Source organism: Lissotriton helveticus, chromosome 12 (assembly GCF_964261635.1).
Source record: "Lissotriton helveticus chromosome 12, aLisHel1.1, whole genome shotgun sequence".
Classification (NCBI taxonomy): Eukaryota; Metazoa; Chordata; class Amphibia; order Caudata; family Salamandridae; genus Lissotriton; species Lissotriton helveticus.
Window position 1 is genome coordinate 682,455,206 of NC_136073.1, and position 21,185 is coordinate 682,476,390.

Here is a 21,185-nt window from a genome sequence, read left to right on the forward strand (position 1 = left end):
TGCATTGAGAGTTTGACTTTTCATTGCTCGTGTGGAGTAAAGAGCTGTGAACCACATTACCTGCCTTGGCAGCACCCAAAGCTGCTTGGCTGTGTCATGCATGAAGCTGAAAAGGTGGCCCGAAGAGCGAATTTAACATTTCCAGTCCATTTCAATCTTCTTCGCCTGCACTACCTTTAAGAATTAAGAGCCTCAATTAATACGGAGCTTCATTTTTGTAACTGAAATCGTGACTACTTATTACAGAGACTACGGACAAGTAAACAAATTGAATTCTCAGCAGGGTAAGTGGCAGTAGCATGGGGAAAGCTTAAGTGAACGCACAGCGAACCTTAAAACAGATTGATATTTTAGGAAAGAGTTTGCCCAGGAAAATGAGAAATGGGTAAACCAAGGCATTTAGCCTAAGCTAACAATGGAGCAGGTTCGACATGCAAAAAACAATCCTGGCAGAACATGAATCCACACCATGCAAGTAGAGTTAGATGAAGTGCACAGCTGCCGAGAGCCATACGGAAGGATAGGTAGTGCAGTTGATTTAAATATCACTTAACTCAACAGATAACAACCACCACAGTATGTTGCATCTTCTTTATTTAGAACCAACCTTTTCGTTGTTGGTTACAAGGACAAATGAAGATCCTGTAACAGCAACCAATTACAAGCTAGACTGACTTACGTATCTTGTTAATTCTGTTAGTGAAACGAACATTGTACATGATCAAAGCAGACAGGGAAGGTGGACCTGGGAGCAGAAGTTAGTTTCTAGCAGCAATGTCCCAACATTCAACAGGACAATGACGTTTCTACGCAGGCCTCGCCACATCATGCAAGGCTTCCACGCGACTCAAGTTGAATGGATGTACAGGGTTAGTGGACTTCCAAATGTTAATTTGCCACCAGTGATCAATCAGATTACCTTGGGTAAGGAATGGTTTGGGGGGGGGGGGGGGGGGGGCACGGTGCCAGAGAGAATTTCAAGTGCTTTCAGATGGAAAGCTTGCCATACAATCCAGTGCCATGTGAAAGATTGTGCAAGGAGAACAGCATTTGTGAGCTCTGCCAATCACACGTTTAGCTGCGAAGAGCTTTGAATTGCGGCTTAGTGCTCTCACCTATGGGTGGATTAAATATGAAAATTATAGAATGATAATAGGTGGAATTTCATGACTGATGAAGGCACAGATGGGAAGAAAAGTTAATGAGAAACACCTTGGCCTGCTCCTACTCCAAACAGCAATCAAATAGGACATTAAGTTATAAAAAAATATCAGAAATATTCCCTTCCATTGGACGGTAAGCCTACAGAGTGCAGCAGAAGTCCTCATCAAGTAAATTGTATCAAAATAGTCAGTTTGGGTAACAGCTGTTAAATACAACTCTTAATTTCTTCTCTTTCCAGCAACACAAACCCTCCAGAATTTCAAATGACTGGTGGCCAAAACTAATTTGTTAAATATGAATGTTCTAAATGGAATGAAACCATCACTAATAAACACTTCAGTTCTTCAAGTCCCCCAGTTTCAGCTTGGCAAAGTCGTTGGCTAGTCGCAGCGCCTCCTGTAAGCAGTCGATGTTCCTGCCTGTGGCCTGAGCGGAGAGCTCTTTCCCGCCTCCCTTGCCGTCCATCAAGTCAGACACCTTCTGTACCCACTCGCTGGCTTTCAGGCCCTTGCTGACAGTTTCCTGAAACAAACAAGTAGTTACGGTTAATAATCAGCGAGTAAGCAAACGCAACACAACAAAAATGAATCACTTAGCCCAATACAGTGATATTTACAACGTGACTGAGCTCACATATTTGGAGAACAGTTGGTTGACAAATTCTTCTGTAAAGTCAGAACAGGGTGCATTTGCAAAGGTTTATTCGATCTTGGAATAAGAGGATTTCACAAGAACTGGTATTGCTGGCTAGTGTTTCTGTTCAGAAGTGTTACTTGCTCGTTCTTTTGGGTTCTTAAGGTGGCTGTGAAAGTGTGTGACAGTTCACGCCAACTCTACACCCCGATGAGTAAACCCAATCAAGTTTGCGACTTGTTTCAACGTCAGACCTTGGCAGCTGCATCTGCGGCGCTCCATGAACACATGGGTGTGACGCTCTCCTTCGGTCATAAACCATACATGGAGATGCACTATGTATAATATGCGATTTATTACCACTGTTGAGGAGAGGCTCATAACGACCCACTCAAGCTTGCGCCTCTCAGAAGGCATGGGTTCCACCCACAACAATAATAATGAATCGTACATCAAGGTCTAGAATCGCCATGGACGACGTCTGGGGACTTCATACTTCGAGAGGTCAAAGGCAGAGTGGGTTGTAAATGTCAACAGAATCCCAAGATGGCTATGTAGGATCATACTACACATTATTATATTATATATTTTATTATTACATGTTTATTTTGGAGACATCAGTTTTAGAATCCGTTTATTCAAACGGGAATGAAAATAGCAACAGAAATATTGGATTATACTGTTTTGATACGGTAGATTGTTATCAGTAAAAAGAAGAGAGCCGCACTAAATAAAGCAATTAAAATGTAAAATGATGGATTTTGAAGTGGTCTGAGAATGAGTCTGTATGAAGGTGGGGTCCCTGAGATTCCTCAATGCCATTTTGTATTATGACAACTGTCCTCAGACTTTGCCCTAATTGCCTTCAGAAGTTTGCCTTAAACAAGGAACTTCCAGTATATATGTTCTGCTCTGCATTCAAAGGGACCAAAAGTCTGAGGATTGCCACTTGTACTTGCTCACCCGGCAGCTGCAGACATGTTGGGACAATCGGAACTGGAATGGCTGAATTCAAACACTGCATTGGAGGAGATGGGTTTATCAAAGGAAGAAGATGCAGAGGCTAAAGATGGCTCCAGATGAAAACAATGGAGCTTCAGACCTCAAGTAAATTACATCAGAGGTTTATCTCACCGGAAGTCAAACCCTAAAGCTACAGTGCCCTAAATTGAGAAGTTGTTGGAAATCAAAGTCTTTTCCATATTTTACAGGGCCTTGTGAAATATGGGTTTTTACGTCACTGTATTATGTGTAATAGAAGCACCCAAACAAGCGTACATATATTATGTATGCCTTGGCAGCGAAAATAAATGTGGCTTAATAACATTATTAACCCCTTGCCTGCTCATGACTAGCTCAGCTCGTCATGAGTTGTGCCGCTCGCACGCTGATGACGAGCTGAGCTTGTCATGTAACGCGGCTTTTAGAAAAAAGCTGCACAGCGCAAAAATAACCACCGCACTCATGCAGTTAAAGCAGTTGTACTAATTAACATGTTCACACATTTATTACTACAGTGCAAATTTCAGATTCCAGCATACTACCACAGTAGCATGAAATTCGCTAGAGCAAATCGTTGTTTACTGCCTCACAGGTTACATGTTACATTTACTTGACACATGAACCCAATTATCCTTATTTTTTTTTATTTTTTACATTTTTTATTTTCCCTCCCCCCACCCCTCCCCCCGGTGTCTGCGTCTGTGTTCGGTGCAATCCCGTGTGCTTAAGTCGTGGGACTACGGAGCTATTGCGTTTTACTGCGTGCGTGCGTCCTGTGGAAGTGCTGCGGACGTGATCATCGTTGCTGGGGTTGTCGCGTTTTGAGCCTCCTCCCCCTCTTCTATTATTGCGCTATCCCTCAGTGCCTGCACTAGCACTTCCCACGCCATTGCTGCATCATGCGCCTTATCATCTGAACTACGGCGAGCCATCTGGTATCGTATCGTGCTCTCCGCAGTCGCCCATTTCAGGAATTCATTCAGCCACCTCCTATGTGTCGGCCCCACCTTTGCTTTCCACCCCTTGGTCAGTTCTCTCTTCGCTATGATTAAGCCCATATCTATAAATTTACTCGACAGTTTGTTTCTCTTCGTGTGAGGGAACCAATGTAAAAGAGTGACTGCGCTGTCATAATGTAATTCCCTGTCTGTGACTGCGTTCAGTGTCTCTTCTATGTCCGTCCAATACTCATGCAAACAGGGACAACCCCTTAACATATGGACTAGGCCAGCTTCAATTTGGTTGCATCTAGGGCATGCCGCGCCTGGTACGTGAAAGTACGCTGTGATTTTACTCGGGGTGAGGTAAGCTCTGTGGAGGATATAGAGGTGGATCAGTTGGAAGCGCGAGTTCCTAGTGCCCTTCCTGGCTCTACGCACTAGCTGAGACCATGTCGTGTCTGGGATGTCTAGGTGCAGGTCCGCTTCCCATTTATTCTTAAGTGCTGTAAGAGGCAGTAGGGTTTCTGTGTGCAGTCTGCGATAAAGGCACGTAACAGCTTTTAATGTTCCCGCCGCCATCATGGTATATTGGCACACTAGCGAAGTCGCAGGCTCCAACAGGCCCCCCCCCCAGTGCGCCTGTATGGCTCTCACCACTGCCGCATGTAGTAGGTAGTCCCCCCTCGGAAGATCGTACCGTTCTTGTAAGGCCTGGTATGGGGACAACACCCCGTCCTCATAGAGGCCACCTATCATCTGCAGTCCCGCCTCTTCCCAAACATGTAGACCCGACCAGTCTCCGCCATGCGGGAGTGCCGTCACCATGCCCAGTGGGATTTCTGGAGCATATGGGTGACTGGGTCCGGTTCGCTTGTGCGAGCGATTCCAGCACAATCGAAGGGTCCAGTCCTCCTGGGAGAGCCCCCGTAAAAGTAGTTTTTGTTGCAGAGTGATATATGCTAGGACATGGCGGGGTGTGCCGGTCTCCCTCCCCTGTTCCGGGCCGCGATATACTCTCGCCACCTCCTGCGTGAAGAACTGCAACTGAGCTGCTAAGTAGTAGAGCTCGAAATCCGGGACAGCTAGGCCCCCCTCATCTTTAGGGCGGGTCAGCGTCGCCAGTGCTATCCTGCGTCTGCCCGTTCCCCATAAAAAGGACACCAGCATTGATTTCAACCGTTTGAAGGTCGTTCCAGGTATCCACACGGGAAGGGTGCGGAAGAAATACAATAGTCGCGGCAGAGCCACCATTTTCAGAAGTGCAATGCGCCCCGCCGTCGAAAGGGGCAGGGTGGCCCAGAAGGACATACAACTCCTCAATGCATGGATGCAGCGGCCCACGTTACCGTCTAAGAGATCCGCCGGTTCGTGGTAGATATGCACTCCCAGGTAGCTCAGGCAATGGGGTTCCCAGCAAAGGTTCTGGCGGAGTGAAGGGCTTTCCTCTCCCCTCCGCAGCGGGAATGAATATGCTACTTACCAGTATGCATCTGTTCTTGGCATGTAGGGCTGCTAACATTCATATCTGTAGCATAGATCGCCGCCTAGTGTTGGGTCCGGATGATTGCACATTGTTGTCCTGGAAGAGTCTTCGAAGTATCACGAGATAGGTGGCTCCTCCCCTGGACTACAGTGCGCATGGGCATCGACTCCATCCCCAGATTGTTTTTAGCCATTGTGGCAAAGATGGAGTTTAACAGTGAAAGTGATGGCCATGCTAGAGATAAAATGTAAGAAAAGTCTGCAGCCGCTACGGGTGCCGGGGAGGAGGGCGGGCGATATGAATGTTAGCAGCCCTACATTCCAAGAACAGATGCATACTGGTAAGTAGCATATTCAGTTCGAGGCATGTGGGCTGCTAAATTCATATCTGTAGCATAGAATACATAGCAGTACCTCCATTAATGGCGGCCGCCCGTGCCAGCTGCAGAAGTCTGAAAAAGTGTTTTAAGAACAGCCTGTCCTACAGCTGCCTGCTGTTTGGAATGCACATCTACACAGTAATGTTTGGTAAATGTATGTGGTGTAGACCATGTGGCTGCCCTACAAATGTCTTCCAAAGGAATGTTACCCAGGAATGCCATGGAGGCCCCCAACTTGCGTGTGGAGTGTGCCCTGGGGGGTGACCGTTAAAGTGCGCTTAGCCTTCTGATAGCAAATCTGAATACACTTAACGATCCACCTGGCTATTCCTGCTTTGGAAATGGGGTTGCCTTTGTGCTGGGCTGCGAAGGCAACAAAGAGTTGCTGTGTCTTTCTAAAAGGTTGTGTTCTGTCAATGTAGTACATAAGCGCTCTTTTGATATCAAGCGTATGGAGCATCCTTTCTGCTACCGTTTCTGGGTTGGGAAAGAATGCGGGCAGTTCGATAGTTTGATTGACATGAAACTGCGACACCACCTTAGGGAGAAATTTGGGGTTAGTGCGCAGCACCACCCTGTTTGAATGAATTTGTATAAATGGCTCTTGGATGGTTAGCGCCTGTAGCTCACTAACACGTCTTAGAGACGTTATGGCAATGAGAAAAGCCACTTTCCATGTGAGGAACTGAAGCTCACATGAATGCAGAGGTTCAAATGGGGGACCCATCAATCTGGTGAGCACCACATTGAGGTTCCACACAGGAGCTGGCGGGGTCTTGGGAGGGATGACCCGCTTCAGCCCTTCCAGGAATGCTTTAAGGGCAGGCACCCTGAAGACAGAGAGATGCTGCCTGTTTTGGAGATAGGCCGCTATGGCGGATAAGTGTATCCTAATGGAAGCGTATGCTAGATTGCATTTGTAAAGATGCAACAGATAGCAGATGATATTAGGAATGGAGGCATCGAGCGGGTTGATAGTGTGCTCGGTACAGTAGATGACAAACCGCTTCCATTTTGCTGCATAGCAAGCTCTGGTAGTGGGCTTCCTTGCCTCCCGGATGATGTCCATGCATTCAGGGGGCAAATCAAGGTAGCCAAACTCTAAGACCTCAGGAGCCAGATCGCCAGATTGAGCTGCTGCGGATCCGGGTGCTGAATGTCGCCACGGTTCTGCGTCAAGAGCCGGGGTGTGAGGTGCAGGCTTTGATGCGGTACCACGGAGAGTTCGAGGAACGTGGTGTACCACGGTTGTCGCGCCCACGTTGGAGCAACTAGGATGAGCGTCAGCGAGTGTTGCTTGAGCTTTCTTGCCACCAGCGGAATGAGAGGCGCTGGGGGATAAGCGTACGCAAATCTGCCTGACCAGTTCATCCATATCGCATTGCCCTGCGATAGTGGGTGAGGGAACCTGGCGGCAAAGCTTTGGCATTTTGCGTTTTCCTCCGTGGCAAACAGGTCTATCTCTGGATGACCCCACTGCTGAAAGTACGGGCGGAGTACGGATGGATGTAACTCCCACTCGTGCATCTGGTGGCTGTACCTGCTGAGCAGATCCGCCATCTGATTGTCCGTGCCTGGGAGGTGTTCCGCCATGAGGAAGATGTTCCTCTGAATGGCCCACTTCCACATGCTCCGAGCCAGATGAGACAACTGTGGAGAGTGCGTACCTCCCTGCTTTTGAATGTAGTACATGGCTGTCATGTTGTCCGTCCGAATCAACACGACTTTGTTGCACAGATGTACTTTGAAGGACTTGAGTGCCATGAAGATTGCCATCAGCTCCAAGTAGTTGATGTGCATCTTCCTTTGTTGCGTTGTCCATAGTCCCTGCACCGTATAGTGGAGCACATGAGCCCCCCATCCCAGGAGAGACGCGTCCGTTGTTAGTGTAATCTGTGGCACAGGCTCCTGGAACGGTCGGCCCTTGCAAAGGTTGTGTGGATTCCACCAATGCAGAGAGCTGTATGCCCGACCCGTCACCAACACTAGGTCGTTTAGTTGTGCTTGAGCCTGAGTCCACTGATGCGCTAAGCATTCTTGGAGCGGACGCATATGGAGTCTCGCGTGCGGGACTATGAAGATGCAGGAGGCCATCATGCCTATCAACTGCATGAACACTCTCGCTGGGAGTGAGTGTTGTGGTCTGAACTTTTGGATCAGCGCCTGAGTTTGAGTTTAAAATTATTTATTAAGCGCACGGTCACCAGCGGTTTCATGGCGCTACAACTAGCAGATAACAGGGTAGGAATAGTAAATACTAAGCTAAGGGAATTAGAGCTACAAAAGGACTAATTAAAAAACTTTGGTGAACAAGTGAGCTTTAAGCTGTTTCCTGAATTGCGGATAAAGAGTAGAGGCTCTGAGTTCTGGGGGCAGGGAGTTCCAAAAAAGTGGAGCAAGGCTGGCAAATTTCGATCCTCCCCATTTCTTCCTCCGGAACCGCGGGACTGTTAGAAGGGATTTGGTGGATGAGCGTAGTTCCCTGGTAGGAACATAGGGGATAATCTCAGATGAGATAAAAGCCGGTGCCGTGCCCAGTCGAGCTTGAAAGGTGATGGAAGCGAGCTTGAACTGGACACGCTCACGGACTGGGAGCCAATGCAGAGATTTAAGGAGGGGGGTAACATGGTGAAACTTTGGCAATTTAAACACCAAGCGCGCCGCCTGGTTCTGAATCTGCTGCAACCGCCTTAGACTATATGCAGGTATACGAGCATATAGGGCGTTGCCGTAATCCAGGCGGGAGATGACCATTGCCAAGGTAATCAACTTCAAAGCGTCAAAAGAAAAGAAACGGGACACCTTGCGTATAGTGCGCAGTGAAAGAAAGGAAGAGGACACCACAGAACTAACCTGGGAGTGAAGGGTGAGCTGGGAATTGAGTTTAATGCCCAATGTTTTTACTGAGGTAGAGGGGACAGGTGGGGAACCTAGGGAATGGGGCCAAAACAGAGAAGACCAGGGACTGGATGAACCACCCGTCAACACCAGCTCAGTCTTGTCTGGGTTGAGTTTCAGATGGTTGTGGTTCATCCAGTCTCGGATGTGAATCATAATAGATTGAAAATTAGAAACAGAAGAAGGGGAAGAAGACAGATTAAAGACAAGTTGGAGGTCATCCGCATAATTATACACGGAGACCTCCATCTGCTGCAATGAAAAAATAAGAGGGGCGATGTAAAGGTTAAACAAAAGGGGTGAAAGGGAGGAACCTTGGGGGACCCCGCACTGAACTTTCCGGAAGTCCGCAGTAAAATCACCCAGGTGAACCGCCTGGGTGCGGTCCCTCAGGAAGGAGGACAACCATACCAGGGCGGTACCCCCGATCCCCGCCGCCTTGACACGGGAAAGTAAGATGGTGTGGTCGACCGTGTCAAAGGCGGCTGAGAGGTCGAGGAGGACCAGGGCCTGGGTCTGGTTGGTATCCATACCCTCCCTGAGGTTGTCAAGGACCGATAGTACTACGGACTCCGTAGAGTGTGCGGGGCGGAAACCGGCCTGACGGGGGGCTAAGACCCCATGCATCTCCACAAAAGAGCTCAAAGTGCAGGTGACATGGCGCTCGAGTACTTTTGCCAAGAATGGCAAAAGGGAGATGGGGCGATAGTTGGCGGGGACCGAGGGATCCGCGTCCGGTTTCTTTAGGATAGGGACAATGATTGCTGTTTTCAATGGGGCGGGTACAACGCCCTGAGAGAGAGCTGTTGAGAAGATGAAGGGGGGGGTCAGGGCAAGAGGAAAAAATGTGACAGAGAATGTGGGAGGGACAAGGGTCTAGGGGGGAACCAGATTTAACTAAAGGAATGATTGAAGTCAGGGATTCCTTGGTCAAAAGGGGAAGAACACCAAGTTGTCCCTTGGGGGGGGGGGGGGGGGGGCACTGAGGGTCCACAAAAGTAGGGGAGGGAGGAGGAATGTTGGCTTTAATGATAGCAATTTTCTGGATAAAGAAGTTGTTGAGGGAGTGACATAGTTTCGGGGAGGGGGTGGGCTTCAGAGTGGTTCTGTCGGAGAATGCCAGGTTGTGCACAATCGAGAAAATTTCCCTCGATTGGTTCTCCGCAGCGAGGACTTTGGAGGAGAAATAGGTTGTTTTCGCCGCCAGGATGGCCAGTTTATATTGGGTCAAGATGTTAGTGAACTCCAATCGGAGTAAGGGGCAATAGTTTCTCCTCCAGGCACGCTCCGCTCTGCGTACCGCTAATTTGATGGTCTTAAGGTCCTCATTAAACCACAGGTTTGCATCCTTCTCCCGCTTTGAAGTGACCCGCTTCAGAGGAGCGATGAAATCGCAGCCTGAGGTGAGCCACTGATCGATGGACGTGACCTGGGAGAGAGTAGACAGACCTTGTAGGGGGGGGGGTAGGAAGCGGTGAGTGAGGCAGATAAATTGTCGGGGTCTACTCGCCCCCAAGCCCGGACCCAGACATTTTTAGGAAGTGTGGGCTTGACCGGGGGATGGGTAGGGAGGGTAAATGAGATCAGATGATGGTCCGACCACGTACAGGGTGAGATGAGTATGGACTTTACAGGGCAATTCAAGGACCAGATCTGGTCTAAGATATGCCCTTTAACATGGGTAGGGGAGTGGATATGGGATGTGAAATTAAGAGATTGGAGGGTTTCTGAAAATTCCTTCGAGGAAGGGCATTTTGCGGGATCAGAAGGCCAGAAGTTGAAATCACCCAGGAGCAGAATGGAGGAGTTATTAATCGTGATCGTAGCTAGTACTTCCAGAAAGCTAGGGAGAAACAATAAGGGCGATTGGGGAGGACGATAAATAAGTACACAGGTGAGAGGGGGGTAATAGAGGTGGTACGGATAGCCAGGTACTCCGTGGTGGCAATATCTGGCAAAGAAAGAGTTTGGAAAGGAACGTCGACTCGGGCGATGACAGCTACGCCTCCCCCGGCCCTGCCATTGGGGCGATCTGAACGTAGAGCATAGTATGGGGCTGGTAAAGTGGCAATAGGACGGGGAGGGAGTCGTCGCAAAACCAGGTTTCTGTAAGGAACAGAATATCTGGTGAATGGAGGTCCAGCAGCACCGACAGTTCATGCGAGTGGGCTACAGCGGACCGGGTGTTCAAATAATAAGCCGAAAGGGTTTTAGTGGGTCCAGAATTGACAGCACCCCCAGAAGAGTTAGGGGGAATGTGATGAGGGGGAGGAATGGCGTGAGCAGGAAACAAACCGAGGGAGGAGATATGGGAACAGGTGGTGGCAGCTAGAGGCCATGGGCCCTGGAGACTAAGAAGTTTCGCCGGGGAATAGATGATACATTGGGCAGAATGACGTGCCCCTCGCCCCGGCCGGCCGCGGATGGGCGCAGACGGGCTTGACTTGTGCGCGACTTCGGCGCGAAGTCGGCGCTCCCGCTGCGCTCGTCCGCTGCGCTTGCTCCAGGTCGTCATTTATATCTGGTTGCCGTGAACCACTAGACCGCTGACCTGCACGGTGGGGAGGCAGGGCGGAAGTGGTGCAGGACCAGGCAGGAAATGTCGCTCATGGGCTGACCCTCCGCTCAAACGGCACACAGCCGGGGCGGACCGGGGTCGAGAGCGAAGATAATCAAGGTAAGTTGCCAATAATCTAAATCAAAGTGCAGGCACGATACTTGTAGTCAGCATAAAACAATTTTTAAAAGCACACAGAGAGCGCGATGTTTGTAGTCAGCATAGCACAATTTTAAAACATACAGAGTGCGCAACTCAGCTATCAATCAGCTGGGTTGTGCAATTTTTAAAAGTAAATATATTCCGTGTGGGAGCGAGCCAAAAGCCTGCCCTCCGCTGTAGTCTGCCATAGTTATCTGGTCGCGGGGGAACAGGAAGCAAGATATACAGAAAAAGAATCTGCAACCACTAGACCGCTGACCTGCACGGTGGGGAGGCAGGGCGGAAGTGGTGCAGGACCAGGCAGGAAGTGTCGCTCATGGGCTGACCCTCCGCTCAAACGGCACACAGCCGGGGCGGACCGGGGTCGAGAGCGAAGATAATCAAGGTAAGTTGGCAATAATCTAAATCAAAGTGCAGGCACGATACTTGTAGTCAGCATAAAACAATTTTTAAAAGCACACAGAGAGCGCGATGTTTGTAGTCAGCATAGCACAATTTTTAAACATACAGAGTGCGCAACTCAGCTATCAATCAGCTGGGTTGTGCAATTTTTAAAAGTAAATATATTCCGAGTGGGAGCGAGCCAAAAGCCTGCCCTCCGCTGTAGTCTGCCATAGTTATATCCTGGATGTTGTCGATCCTCGCTGGGTTTGGCTGAGCTGTAGCAGCCAGAGTATTGATCGTCGCGCCTAAATACTGCCGCACATGGGCTGGCTGAAGGTGCGACTTCGGGTAGTTCAGTGTAAATCCTAGACTGTGAAGGAGGTGAATGGTGTGGGACATGTCTGCGGCGCACTGCTGGGCTGACTTTGCCTGCACGAGCCAGTCGTCCAGATAAGGGTAGACATGTATACTCCGTCTCCAAAGGTGTGCCGCCACTGTCGCCAGACATTTTGTGAACACTCTGGGAGCAGTGGTCACTCCGAAGGGGAGTAACTTGAACTGGTAATGCCTGTTTTGGATGGTGAACCTGAGGTACTTTCTGTGGGAGGGGTGGAGTGGTATGTGAAAGTAAGCATCTTTGAGGTCCAAGGTTGCGAGGAAGTCTCCCTGTTGTAACAAGGGAAGAACCTGCTGCAGTGTCAACATGTGGAAGTGTTCTGAAAGAATGTACTGGTTTAAGGGGCGTAGGTCTAGAATCGGTCTGAGCGAGCCGTCCTTTTTTGGGATTAAGAAGTACAGGGAATAAACCCCTGTGCCTTCCTCCTCCACCGGCACGAGCTCTATTGCGCCTTTTTGCAGCATCACTAGAACCTCCTGCTGCAATAAGTGCAAGTGCTCTGCTGACATAGGACGGTGTTTTGGGGGCATGGGTGGTGGGGTGGATGTCAGTTCTAAACAATAGCCGAACTGGATAAGTTTCCTGACCCCCCTGTCTGTGGTGATGGACTTCCAGACGGGCAGGAACTGTTGGAGTCTCCCCCCGACAGGTGTTGGATGGTCGGGGGGCAGTGACAGGGAGTCACTGTTTGTTGGCGGAAGAGGAACGGCAACTGTTGTTGCCTCTGCCTCTACCCTTGGCACTGTTTCCTCTGTATCCACCTCTGCCCTGCTTGCTGTAGGAGGATTGCGCACCACTTTTATTGAATGGCGTCTGCTGCGACATGTGCCCTCTGTTAACACCTCGATTACCTGAGCGACGAAAAGTGTTCCCTCTAAATTGTTGTGACTGGAGAGCTCCCATGGACTTGGCAGTCTCGGTATCTTTTTTGATCTTCTCTAGGGTGGTGTCCACCTCTGGGCCAAACAACCTGTCTGGATTAACGGGTTGGTTGAGGATAGTAGTTTGCATCTCTGGCTTGAATCCCGAGATGCGGAGCCATGCGTGACATCTCAGCATCACACTAGTGTTGATCGCTCTCGCTGCTGTGTCCGCAACATCTAGCGCACACTTTATAGCAGCGTTGGAGATGAGCTTCCCCTCCTGAATAAGCATTTCAGCTCCCTCTTTAAACTGGTCTGGGAGGTGTTGTAACAGCTGCTCTAGGGTGTCGTAGTGCGCCCTATCGTATCTGGCCAACAGAGCTTGCGTGTTTGAGATGCGCCATATGTTGGCCGCCTGAGCTGCTACCTGCTTCCCAGATGCCTCCAGCACTTTTGACTCTTTGTCTGGGGGAGGAGCTTCACCCGTCGTTTGGGAGTTAGCCCTCTTGCGGGCATTAGAGACCACCAAAGAGTCCAAAGGCAACTGGCCCCGTATGTAAGTGGGGTCGCCAGGTGCCGGTCTGTATTTCTTCTCAATGCGTGGGTTTACCACCCGGGATCTTGTGGGTTCCTTGAAAATGTCTGCCGCATGCTTAAGGACCCCTTTCAACATTGGGAGAGTCTTGACAGTTTTTTCAGCAGTAGAGAAAGTGTCAAAAAGGAAGTCCACTTCCACGGGGTCAGCATGCATCTCCACCTTATGGTTTGTAGCTGCCCTTTCGATTAAGGCATTAAATGCCGCAGAGTCCTCAGTGGGGGACGGCTTTACGTTATAGACCTGTGGATCCTGGACCGTCTGCTGGTCCCCTTGATCACCAGTATCCATCCATGATTCCTGCTGCTCATCAGGCTCTGTATGAGCAGGGAAGTTGTACTCCTCATCTTGGTCCCCTCCATCCCCATCTGAGTATGTGGGTGAAGGTGTTGCACTCCGCCTATGCTGAGGAAGAATCTGCTCCACCAGAACTGGGGTGTCTGCTGCAGGCTTTTTACGTTTCAGAGGAATGGTAAAGGACTGCAAAGGTTGTGAAGTAATCTTACTCTTGTATAGCGTGAGTTTGCCGGTGTCGGCATCGATGAAATGCTCCGACCGTTCTTCAACCAAAGGTTGTCGAGGACCCACGGTCCCAGCCGGCGGAGTGGACGTCGACACGGTGTCCTTGGGCACCGACCGCGGTGCAAAGGCCTTCGGCGCCACCTTAGGCGGCAACGTGTAGACGAGCGGTGCCGATGTGGTCTTCGGTGCGTCTGTTAGCTTCGGTGCGGAAGGAGTCTTCGGTTCCGATGCCGAAGCCTTGTCCTTAAGGCGCTTGAGGGAGGCCGAGACCTGCTTCGTAAAGGAAGCGGACGGTTTCGTCGATCCGACTGATGTCCGTGGTCCGCCCCCTGGGGAAGACCCGAGCGTGGCTGACTTGTTTGTCCGGTCGAGGAGCACTCGTGACTGGTGCGCTTCGATCACTGTCCACTACCGTAGACGTCGATGCCGATGGCTTCGGATCGATCGGTTTTCCTTTAGGGGTCACGGCCCCAGACCTCGGCTCTGCGGGCTTCACCGACTTCGCGTCAACGGGCCCCTTGGTCTTCGGCGCGACCGACTTTCCCGATGCAGGCTCGGCAGTCTTCTTGGGCGTCGGCTTGTCTCCCTTGGTAGACTCCGACCCGATGGGCTTCTTCGAGCTTGGCTCCTTAACCACCTTCGGCACCTTGCCTGGTCGGCAGCTTGCGCCTGTTTGGGGCCCCCCGAAGACGACGGCGTCGGCACCGGAGCGGACGTCTTCGGTTTCGATGGCGTGTCGGCCATCTTTGTTGTCACCGGTACCGAGGGTTTCGGTTTCATTTTCAGTAATGGCGGCTCCGCGGAGGTGTCCGTAGCCGAGCCGGAAGGCGGGCCGTGGATCGAGGTGTAAGGTCGTGTGGCGATCCCGTGACCTGAGCCTTTTGTAAGAGTACGAACGGGGCATAGCTCTTCCTCCGAGCTATCTTCCATGGCCCCATATGCTTCGTCGTCGTCCCCTACCTTCGACGATTTCTTCAATGTTGGGACTGTGGTCGTCAGCTCCGTCTTCGGACTCGACCTCCACCAGGGTAGGGGAAATCTGCAGGTGACTCACTTGCTCGTCTTCCGCGGGGTCGTCAAAGATGTCCACCGGTGCTGGAGCCGATCGCTGGGCCTCAAGGCGCGCCACGCGCCGAAGCTTGATCGTCTTTTTCGATCGAAATCTGGAACAGGCCATACAGTTGGCCTCGTCGTGGTCCGGCGACAGGCACTTGTTGCACACAGGATGGACGTCGATGTGTGGGTACTTGGATCCACACACGGGACATTTCTTGAATGGACTCCGCTCCATGCCGTCGAAGTCTTGCTGCGTCGACTAGGCCCCGATCACCGAAGAGTCTCACGACCCCCCGGATATCCGACTCTACGAGCTGGAAGATAGACGGGACCGAACGCGAACAATACCGACGGTGCCAATAAGGCCTTTTGGCCTTGATAAAGTACTTTTACGATTCCGAACAGGAGACGTCGAAATCACATCCGAACCCAATGGCGGAAAAAAACAATCTGGGGATGGAGTCGATGCCCATGCGCACTGTAGTCCAGGGGAGGAGCCACCTATCTCGTGATACTTCGAAGACTCTTCCAGGACAACAATGTGCAATCATCCGGACCCAACACTAGGCGGCGATCTATGCTACAGATATGAATTTAGCAGCCCACATGCCTCGAACGAGACAGGTTTTTGTCCAATTCACCCGCAGCCCCGACACATTACCAAAACGCTCTAGTAGCCTCTCGGCACCCTCTACAGCCTCTTCTGCATTGTCCAGAAAGAGGAGGAGGTCGTCCGCGTATAAAGAGATGTAATGGAGTTCCCCTCCGTGGACAAGCCCGTTGTAATAATCTCCCTTCCTAGCCTTAGCTGCAAGAGGCTCCACCGCAAGCGCAAACAGCAGGGGAGAAAGGGCGCACCCCTGTCTGGTCCCCCGAGTCACTTCGTATTGGTCCGACACGAACGATCCGACCCTTACTCTTGCTCTCGCCGAGGAGTAGAGCACCCTCGTCCATCGTATGTACCCCTCCCCTAGGCCAAATTCCAGCATCACTCTGTATAGGTAATCCCATTCTAGGCTGTCAAAGGCCTTCTCTATGTCGACCGCCAACACCAGGGGAAGTCTCGCCTCAAGGGGCGGAGTGTCCACTAGCCTGAGTATCCTACGAATGTTGTGTGTGGTGTTTCTCGTGGGAATGAAGCCCGATTGGTCTTTATGGACCAGGTCTTGCATATGGGTTATCAGCCTGGTGGCCAGCACCGTACTCAATATTTTGTAGTCAGTCGTCAGCATAGACAATGGTCTGTAGGATGCAGGGTCAGTGCTCTCCCTACGTGGCTTCAATAAAGGAATCATTATGGCCTCGCTCATCGATCGGGGGAGTCTGCCTACCTCCTTGGCCTCGTTATAAATTACCTGGAGTCTCGGGGCTAGGTGGTCTAAGTATGTCCCGAAGAACTCAACGGGCAACCCATCCATCCCCGGTGTTTTATTACGCGCCATTCGCTTCACTGCTCCCCTTATTTCAGCTAAGTCAATCGGGCCTCCCAAGGCGTCAGCCTGTTCTTGCTCCAGGTGCGGGAGCTGCAGGTCGCCCAGAAAGGCGTCCAGCGCCTCAGAGTGGTCGCTTAGCTCAGTTCTATACAATCTCTCGTAGTATGATCTGAAGCAGTCTAGCATTCCGGATTGTGTAGTATGGGTGCGACCTCCACTACCCTGTATAGCCAGAATTGGCTGACTAGTCCTATTGGGGTTTGCTAGCCAGGCCAAGAGTGTCACAGTTTTGTCTCCTTCGGCAAGAGTCCTCGTTAAGTACGTTTTATAATCGAAGCTACGAAGGCGCTCCACCTCCACCGCTACCGCTTCCCGCGCCCCACTGACTTTCTCCTGCAATTCAGGGCGATTGGGTCGTTCCAGTTCCACTTCTCTTAGCGTGCGCTCAGCCTTTTCTAGGTCAACCACTAGCGACTTGCATACTCCCGCGTATTTCCCAATGCAGTGACCTCTCACCACTATTTTAAATGCATCCCACTCTGCAGCTCTGGACGAGGCGGTGCCCCCGTTCTCCGCGAAATACTGGGTGATCCGCTCCCCCAGCTCGGCGCGTAAGGGCGGGTCATCCAGCGTGTCCGGCCGCAGTCGCCACGTCGGGATTTTAGGAGGTTCAGTCATCCAATCCAGCATCAGGAGGAGCGGATTGTGGTCAGACAACGTCCGTGTCAAATATTCAGTCCGAGCCACCGCAGTAAATACCGCAGGGGAGCACAAAAAGGAATCTAGGCGCACGTACAAGTCGTGTAGACTAGAGTAGAATGAGTAATCCCGCTCAGTGGGGTGTTGTGCGCGCCAGCAGTCGGTTAGGTCCCATGTGCTCTGCCATTCAGACCTGCACTTCGCTAACCGGTGTGCGGGGGAAGTGTGAAGTGGTGGGTGCGACCTATCTAGGGTAACATCTGCTACGGAGTTGAAGTCCCCTCCCATCAGTACAGGACCTGTTAAGTAGCTGGCTAGCACTTTGGAAAGTCCCGTAAAGTATGTTGCTTGGTCCACATTTGGTGCGTAAATGCTGCAGAGCACTATGTGTCGGCCTCTAAGTAGTCCCTCGACCGCCACATACCTCCCGTCCGGGTCTTCTGTATGCTTAGTCACCTGGAGGGGGACTCCCGCTCTAACCCAGATTAGCACCCCCCCTAGCAAATGCAGAGTACACAGTATAGAATAAGTGGCCCCTCCACCTACGCTGGAGCGCAATTCCCTCTTTGTTGGTTAAATGGGTCTCCTGCAGGAACGCTATATGCACCCCTCTGCGTACCAGGTATGAATGGATTTTGTGCCTTCTCGCCATTGTATTCAAGCCCCGCACATTCCAGGACACACATTTCAAAGGTCCCACATTAGCCATTGTCCCAATGGAGAAAAAGAGGACCTCCAGCCGTTTGCATCACGATCACAGACATGACCCCGTTCCCTCCCTTCCCCAACCGTCCCCTGACCCTCCCTCCCCAAGCTGCTCCTAGAGTAACCCCAACCTCTCCAGGCCCCCCACCCCCAGAACAGGACTTAACTTCAAAGGAGTCGCACCCATCCAAACAATTGAGCAACGTGCTCTCAAATTCTCTAATACGTAGTCAGAGCTACGTTGGCCTTATGGGCCTCGGGGTGCGCACGCAAGCCTCCGGAACCCTTAGGTGCTGTTTCCTAGCCCCCCGCCCTACAAGTCCCAGAACATTTCAGTCTTACAGCGGTCTGCTCCGAAGTTCTCAGTAACTGCAGCAAGCCCCCGCTACTCAACCAGGTATCTTGCGGAGGAATCAGCTCTCGATAGTTTCTCCCGATGTCTGTGGCGTGACCTTCGGGCCTCTGGCTCCTCCCAGCTCCGAAAGTTCAGTGTCCGAGCCCGTGCCCTGGTCCTCCGAGCCCGAGCCCCTCTCCGAGTGTGTCAATGCTGTCCACGACACCTCTTTCACCGCCTGGAGTGCTGCTCTGCGTTCATCTGCCGTTTGAAATGTCGTCGGTTTTTTGGCGCCCTGTCCGCGTCCCCGGTGCCGCCTCGATCGCCTGAGTGAGTGTTCCTGGCGCTCCTCCTCAGCCCGAAACCGGGCCCCATCCGTGCCGGCTTTGTAGGTGTCCCACCAAGTCCATGTGTCTGCTGACGTCTGGAAGAACAGGGTGTTCTCATCCACTACTACCCGGAGTCTGGCCGGGAACAGCAGCGAATATTGTATGCCTTCCGCACGGAGCTCTTTTTTGATAGATAGGAAGGAGGCCCGCAGTTTTTGGGTTTCGTACGTGTAGTCCGGGAACAGCGTCACTTTGTTGTTGTCGACCTGGAACGGACCCGCTTCCCTAGCGCGTTGCAACAGCCAGTCCCTGTCCTTGTAGTGTAGCAGTTTTATGACCACCGGGCGAGGTGGGAGTCCTGGCTTCGGAGGTCTCGACGGCACTCGGTGCGCCCGCTCCATGGTGAAGAAGGGGGACAGTCCCTCCGGGGCCACCGCTGATTGCAGCCATTCATGCAGGTAGCCTACCATGTCCATTCCCTCTTTTTTTTCCCGGAAGGCCCACGAGGCGCACGTTGTTCCGTCGACTGCGAATTTCGGCGTCTTCAGCTCACCTTTCCAGGATATGAATCCGGTCCAGCGCCTCCGTGAGCTTCCCATCCATCGACTTCTGTGCTGGCACTATGTCCTTTAGGGTGGCCTCCGTCTCCTTGACTCTATCCGTTAGTTTCGCGTGGTCAGCGCGCAGGAGCCCCAGACCAGTCGATACCTGCGCAATGTCGTGGTGTAAGGCATCTTTCGTAGCGGCTATGGCTTCCAGGATCCTGTCCTGCATTTGTTGTAGGTCCGTTGCAGGCTGCGTGGGATCTTCGGATGTTTCCGAGGCAGGACTCCCGTCCCCTTTGGGGCCTCTGGGCTTTCCCATGTCTCACCCGCGTCGTCAAGCTGAGTCCCGGGGATACGCCGCGGCGGTTAATTCCTCTCTCACCGGACCAGCCCCCCCCCCGCGCGTCTGCTAGGGGTCTCAAAAGACGTTCTCACGAGCTCCAGCTGCAGGTCCGGGGTCGCTGCCAGGGGGGCAGCCAGGCTCCTTGCTCAAGTCCGGGCCCCGTTGAATAAAGGCGGTGCGCTCACAACCGGTTTCTCTCTACCCAGGGTGCACGCCTCATACGGGTCAGCGGGCTACATGGGTCCCCGGGTACTCCTGTGAGGGTCGCCGCACGGCCCCGGACAAAGCAGTATCCGGAACCTTGCCTCAGGCGCAGCAGAGGCCCACGCGCATATGGCAGTACTCTACGAGCTCCTGGCGTCCGGTGTAACGCGCCGAAAACAGCGCCCCTCGGTCAGGGTCAGCTCCAACGGAAACTCGCTTCCTAGGCAGGTAGTCTGGGTCCCAATCGACCCTCGAGGCGTGCAGGGGGGGGCGGGCACCGGAGCTTGATGTGGCTGGGCCCCCCCAGGGTCGCCGCCACCCAGGGCGCTGCAACAGGCACTGCAGGCCAGCAGTGCGTCGGTCGGTTCCCCCCGCAGGTCGGGCCTCGTCAGTGCCGCCGAAGAAGCGGCCAAAAATGGAGAGGGGGGCGCAGGTATCAGCAGGGCAGCGCAGGCCCCCGAGCCCGGGGCTTCGGTTCTCACCTCCCGCAGTGGCGGAGCTCCGCCGTCCCCGCTCAGCCTCAGCAGTCGGGCCGGCGGGAGTACAGCGACCAGCCGCCTCTTGCCACTCCGTCCTCCTCAAAGCCCCCGCCGATGCTGGTTGGGCCGTCCCCGCCGGGATCGCAGGCCTCGAAGCCGGGGCGTGGATTTTCAGTCCTGCAGATGGGGCGGGGTCTCGCGGGGTCGCTCTGCAGGCAGCTCCTTTCCGTTAGTCTCGCCGCAGGCGAGGGTCGGCAGTCTCCCCGGCGGTTCCGGTCCGCGCACCAGGGGCCCGCCGGCCTCTCCCAGTGCGGCCAGGGGCCGAGAAAGGAGCTCATGGGATGGCTCAGCTACTCGGGAGCCGCCATCTTGTGGATCAGCGGCCCGGGCTCTTCGCGGCTCGCGGCGGCCGCTGCAACAGTTCTACCAGCGCAGCCCTCTCGCCGGAGCAGGCACGGGTACAATACTCGGGATCCACCCGATTTTCGCGGGGATACCGGGTCTTGGGAAGGATTAATTACGGATCGCCGGGCGGAGGGTCGGGAGCCTCGCTAGGCTGCGACTTTCCTCATCGGCTGCTAGCCACGCCCCCAACCCAATTATCCTTATAGTACTGAACCCTGTTCCATGTGGTTTTATCTTACCAACAAATTAACTTCCTGCATCTGGGTTTTGCTTAAATGCCTTTTCATACAACAAATTCCATAGTATAAACAATACATGCAGATGCACAAAATATACAATTTGCTTACCCAGAGACTCTTTCTAATTGCAGATTCGTCACCTTATAATATTCCACAGGCGTCAGATCAGCTCTGAATAATCTTGAGCACTACCTCTGCGTGCCAATATGTGTAGTTTGGCTCCGCATCGCATGTGACGCTGCAGTGCCAATATAAGCACCACCCCTGCACGCGGATATCAGTTTGTTTCTTTCATGATTTCCTGTGCCAAAAATGTGGAGGCACGTACAAACCAAAGTTTCCGTTTTGACTAGTATGCAGAGTCTAACAGGATCTTTTTGATTGAGAGAAGGGAGGATTGGTGAAATCTACCAAAAACAGCATTACTGAAGGTA

The 21,185-nt window shown here is 52.3% G+C and overlaps 1 protein-coding gene across 1 annotated transcript in view; it reads right to left on the bottom strand.

Moving 5' to 3' along the window:
• Positions 1-577: 577 nt before the first annotated feature.
• Positions 578-21,185, bottom strand: part of AARS1 (alanyl-tRNA synthetase 1) — a 373,026-nt gene continuing 352,418 nt past the window's right edge. Inside the window, exon 21 of the mRNA XM_078670073.1 lies at positions 578-1,686. Coding sequence (XP_078526199.1) covers positions 1,501-1,686 — 186 coding nt within the window. The 3' untranslated portion in view covers positions 578-1,500. The remainder of the gene's footprint in view (positions 1,687-21,185) is intronic.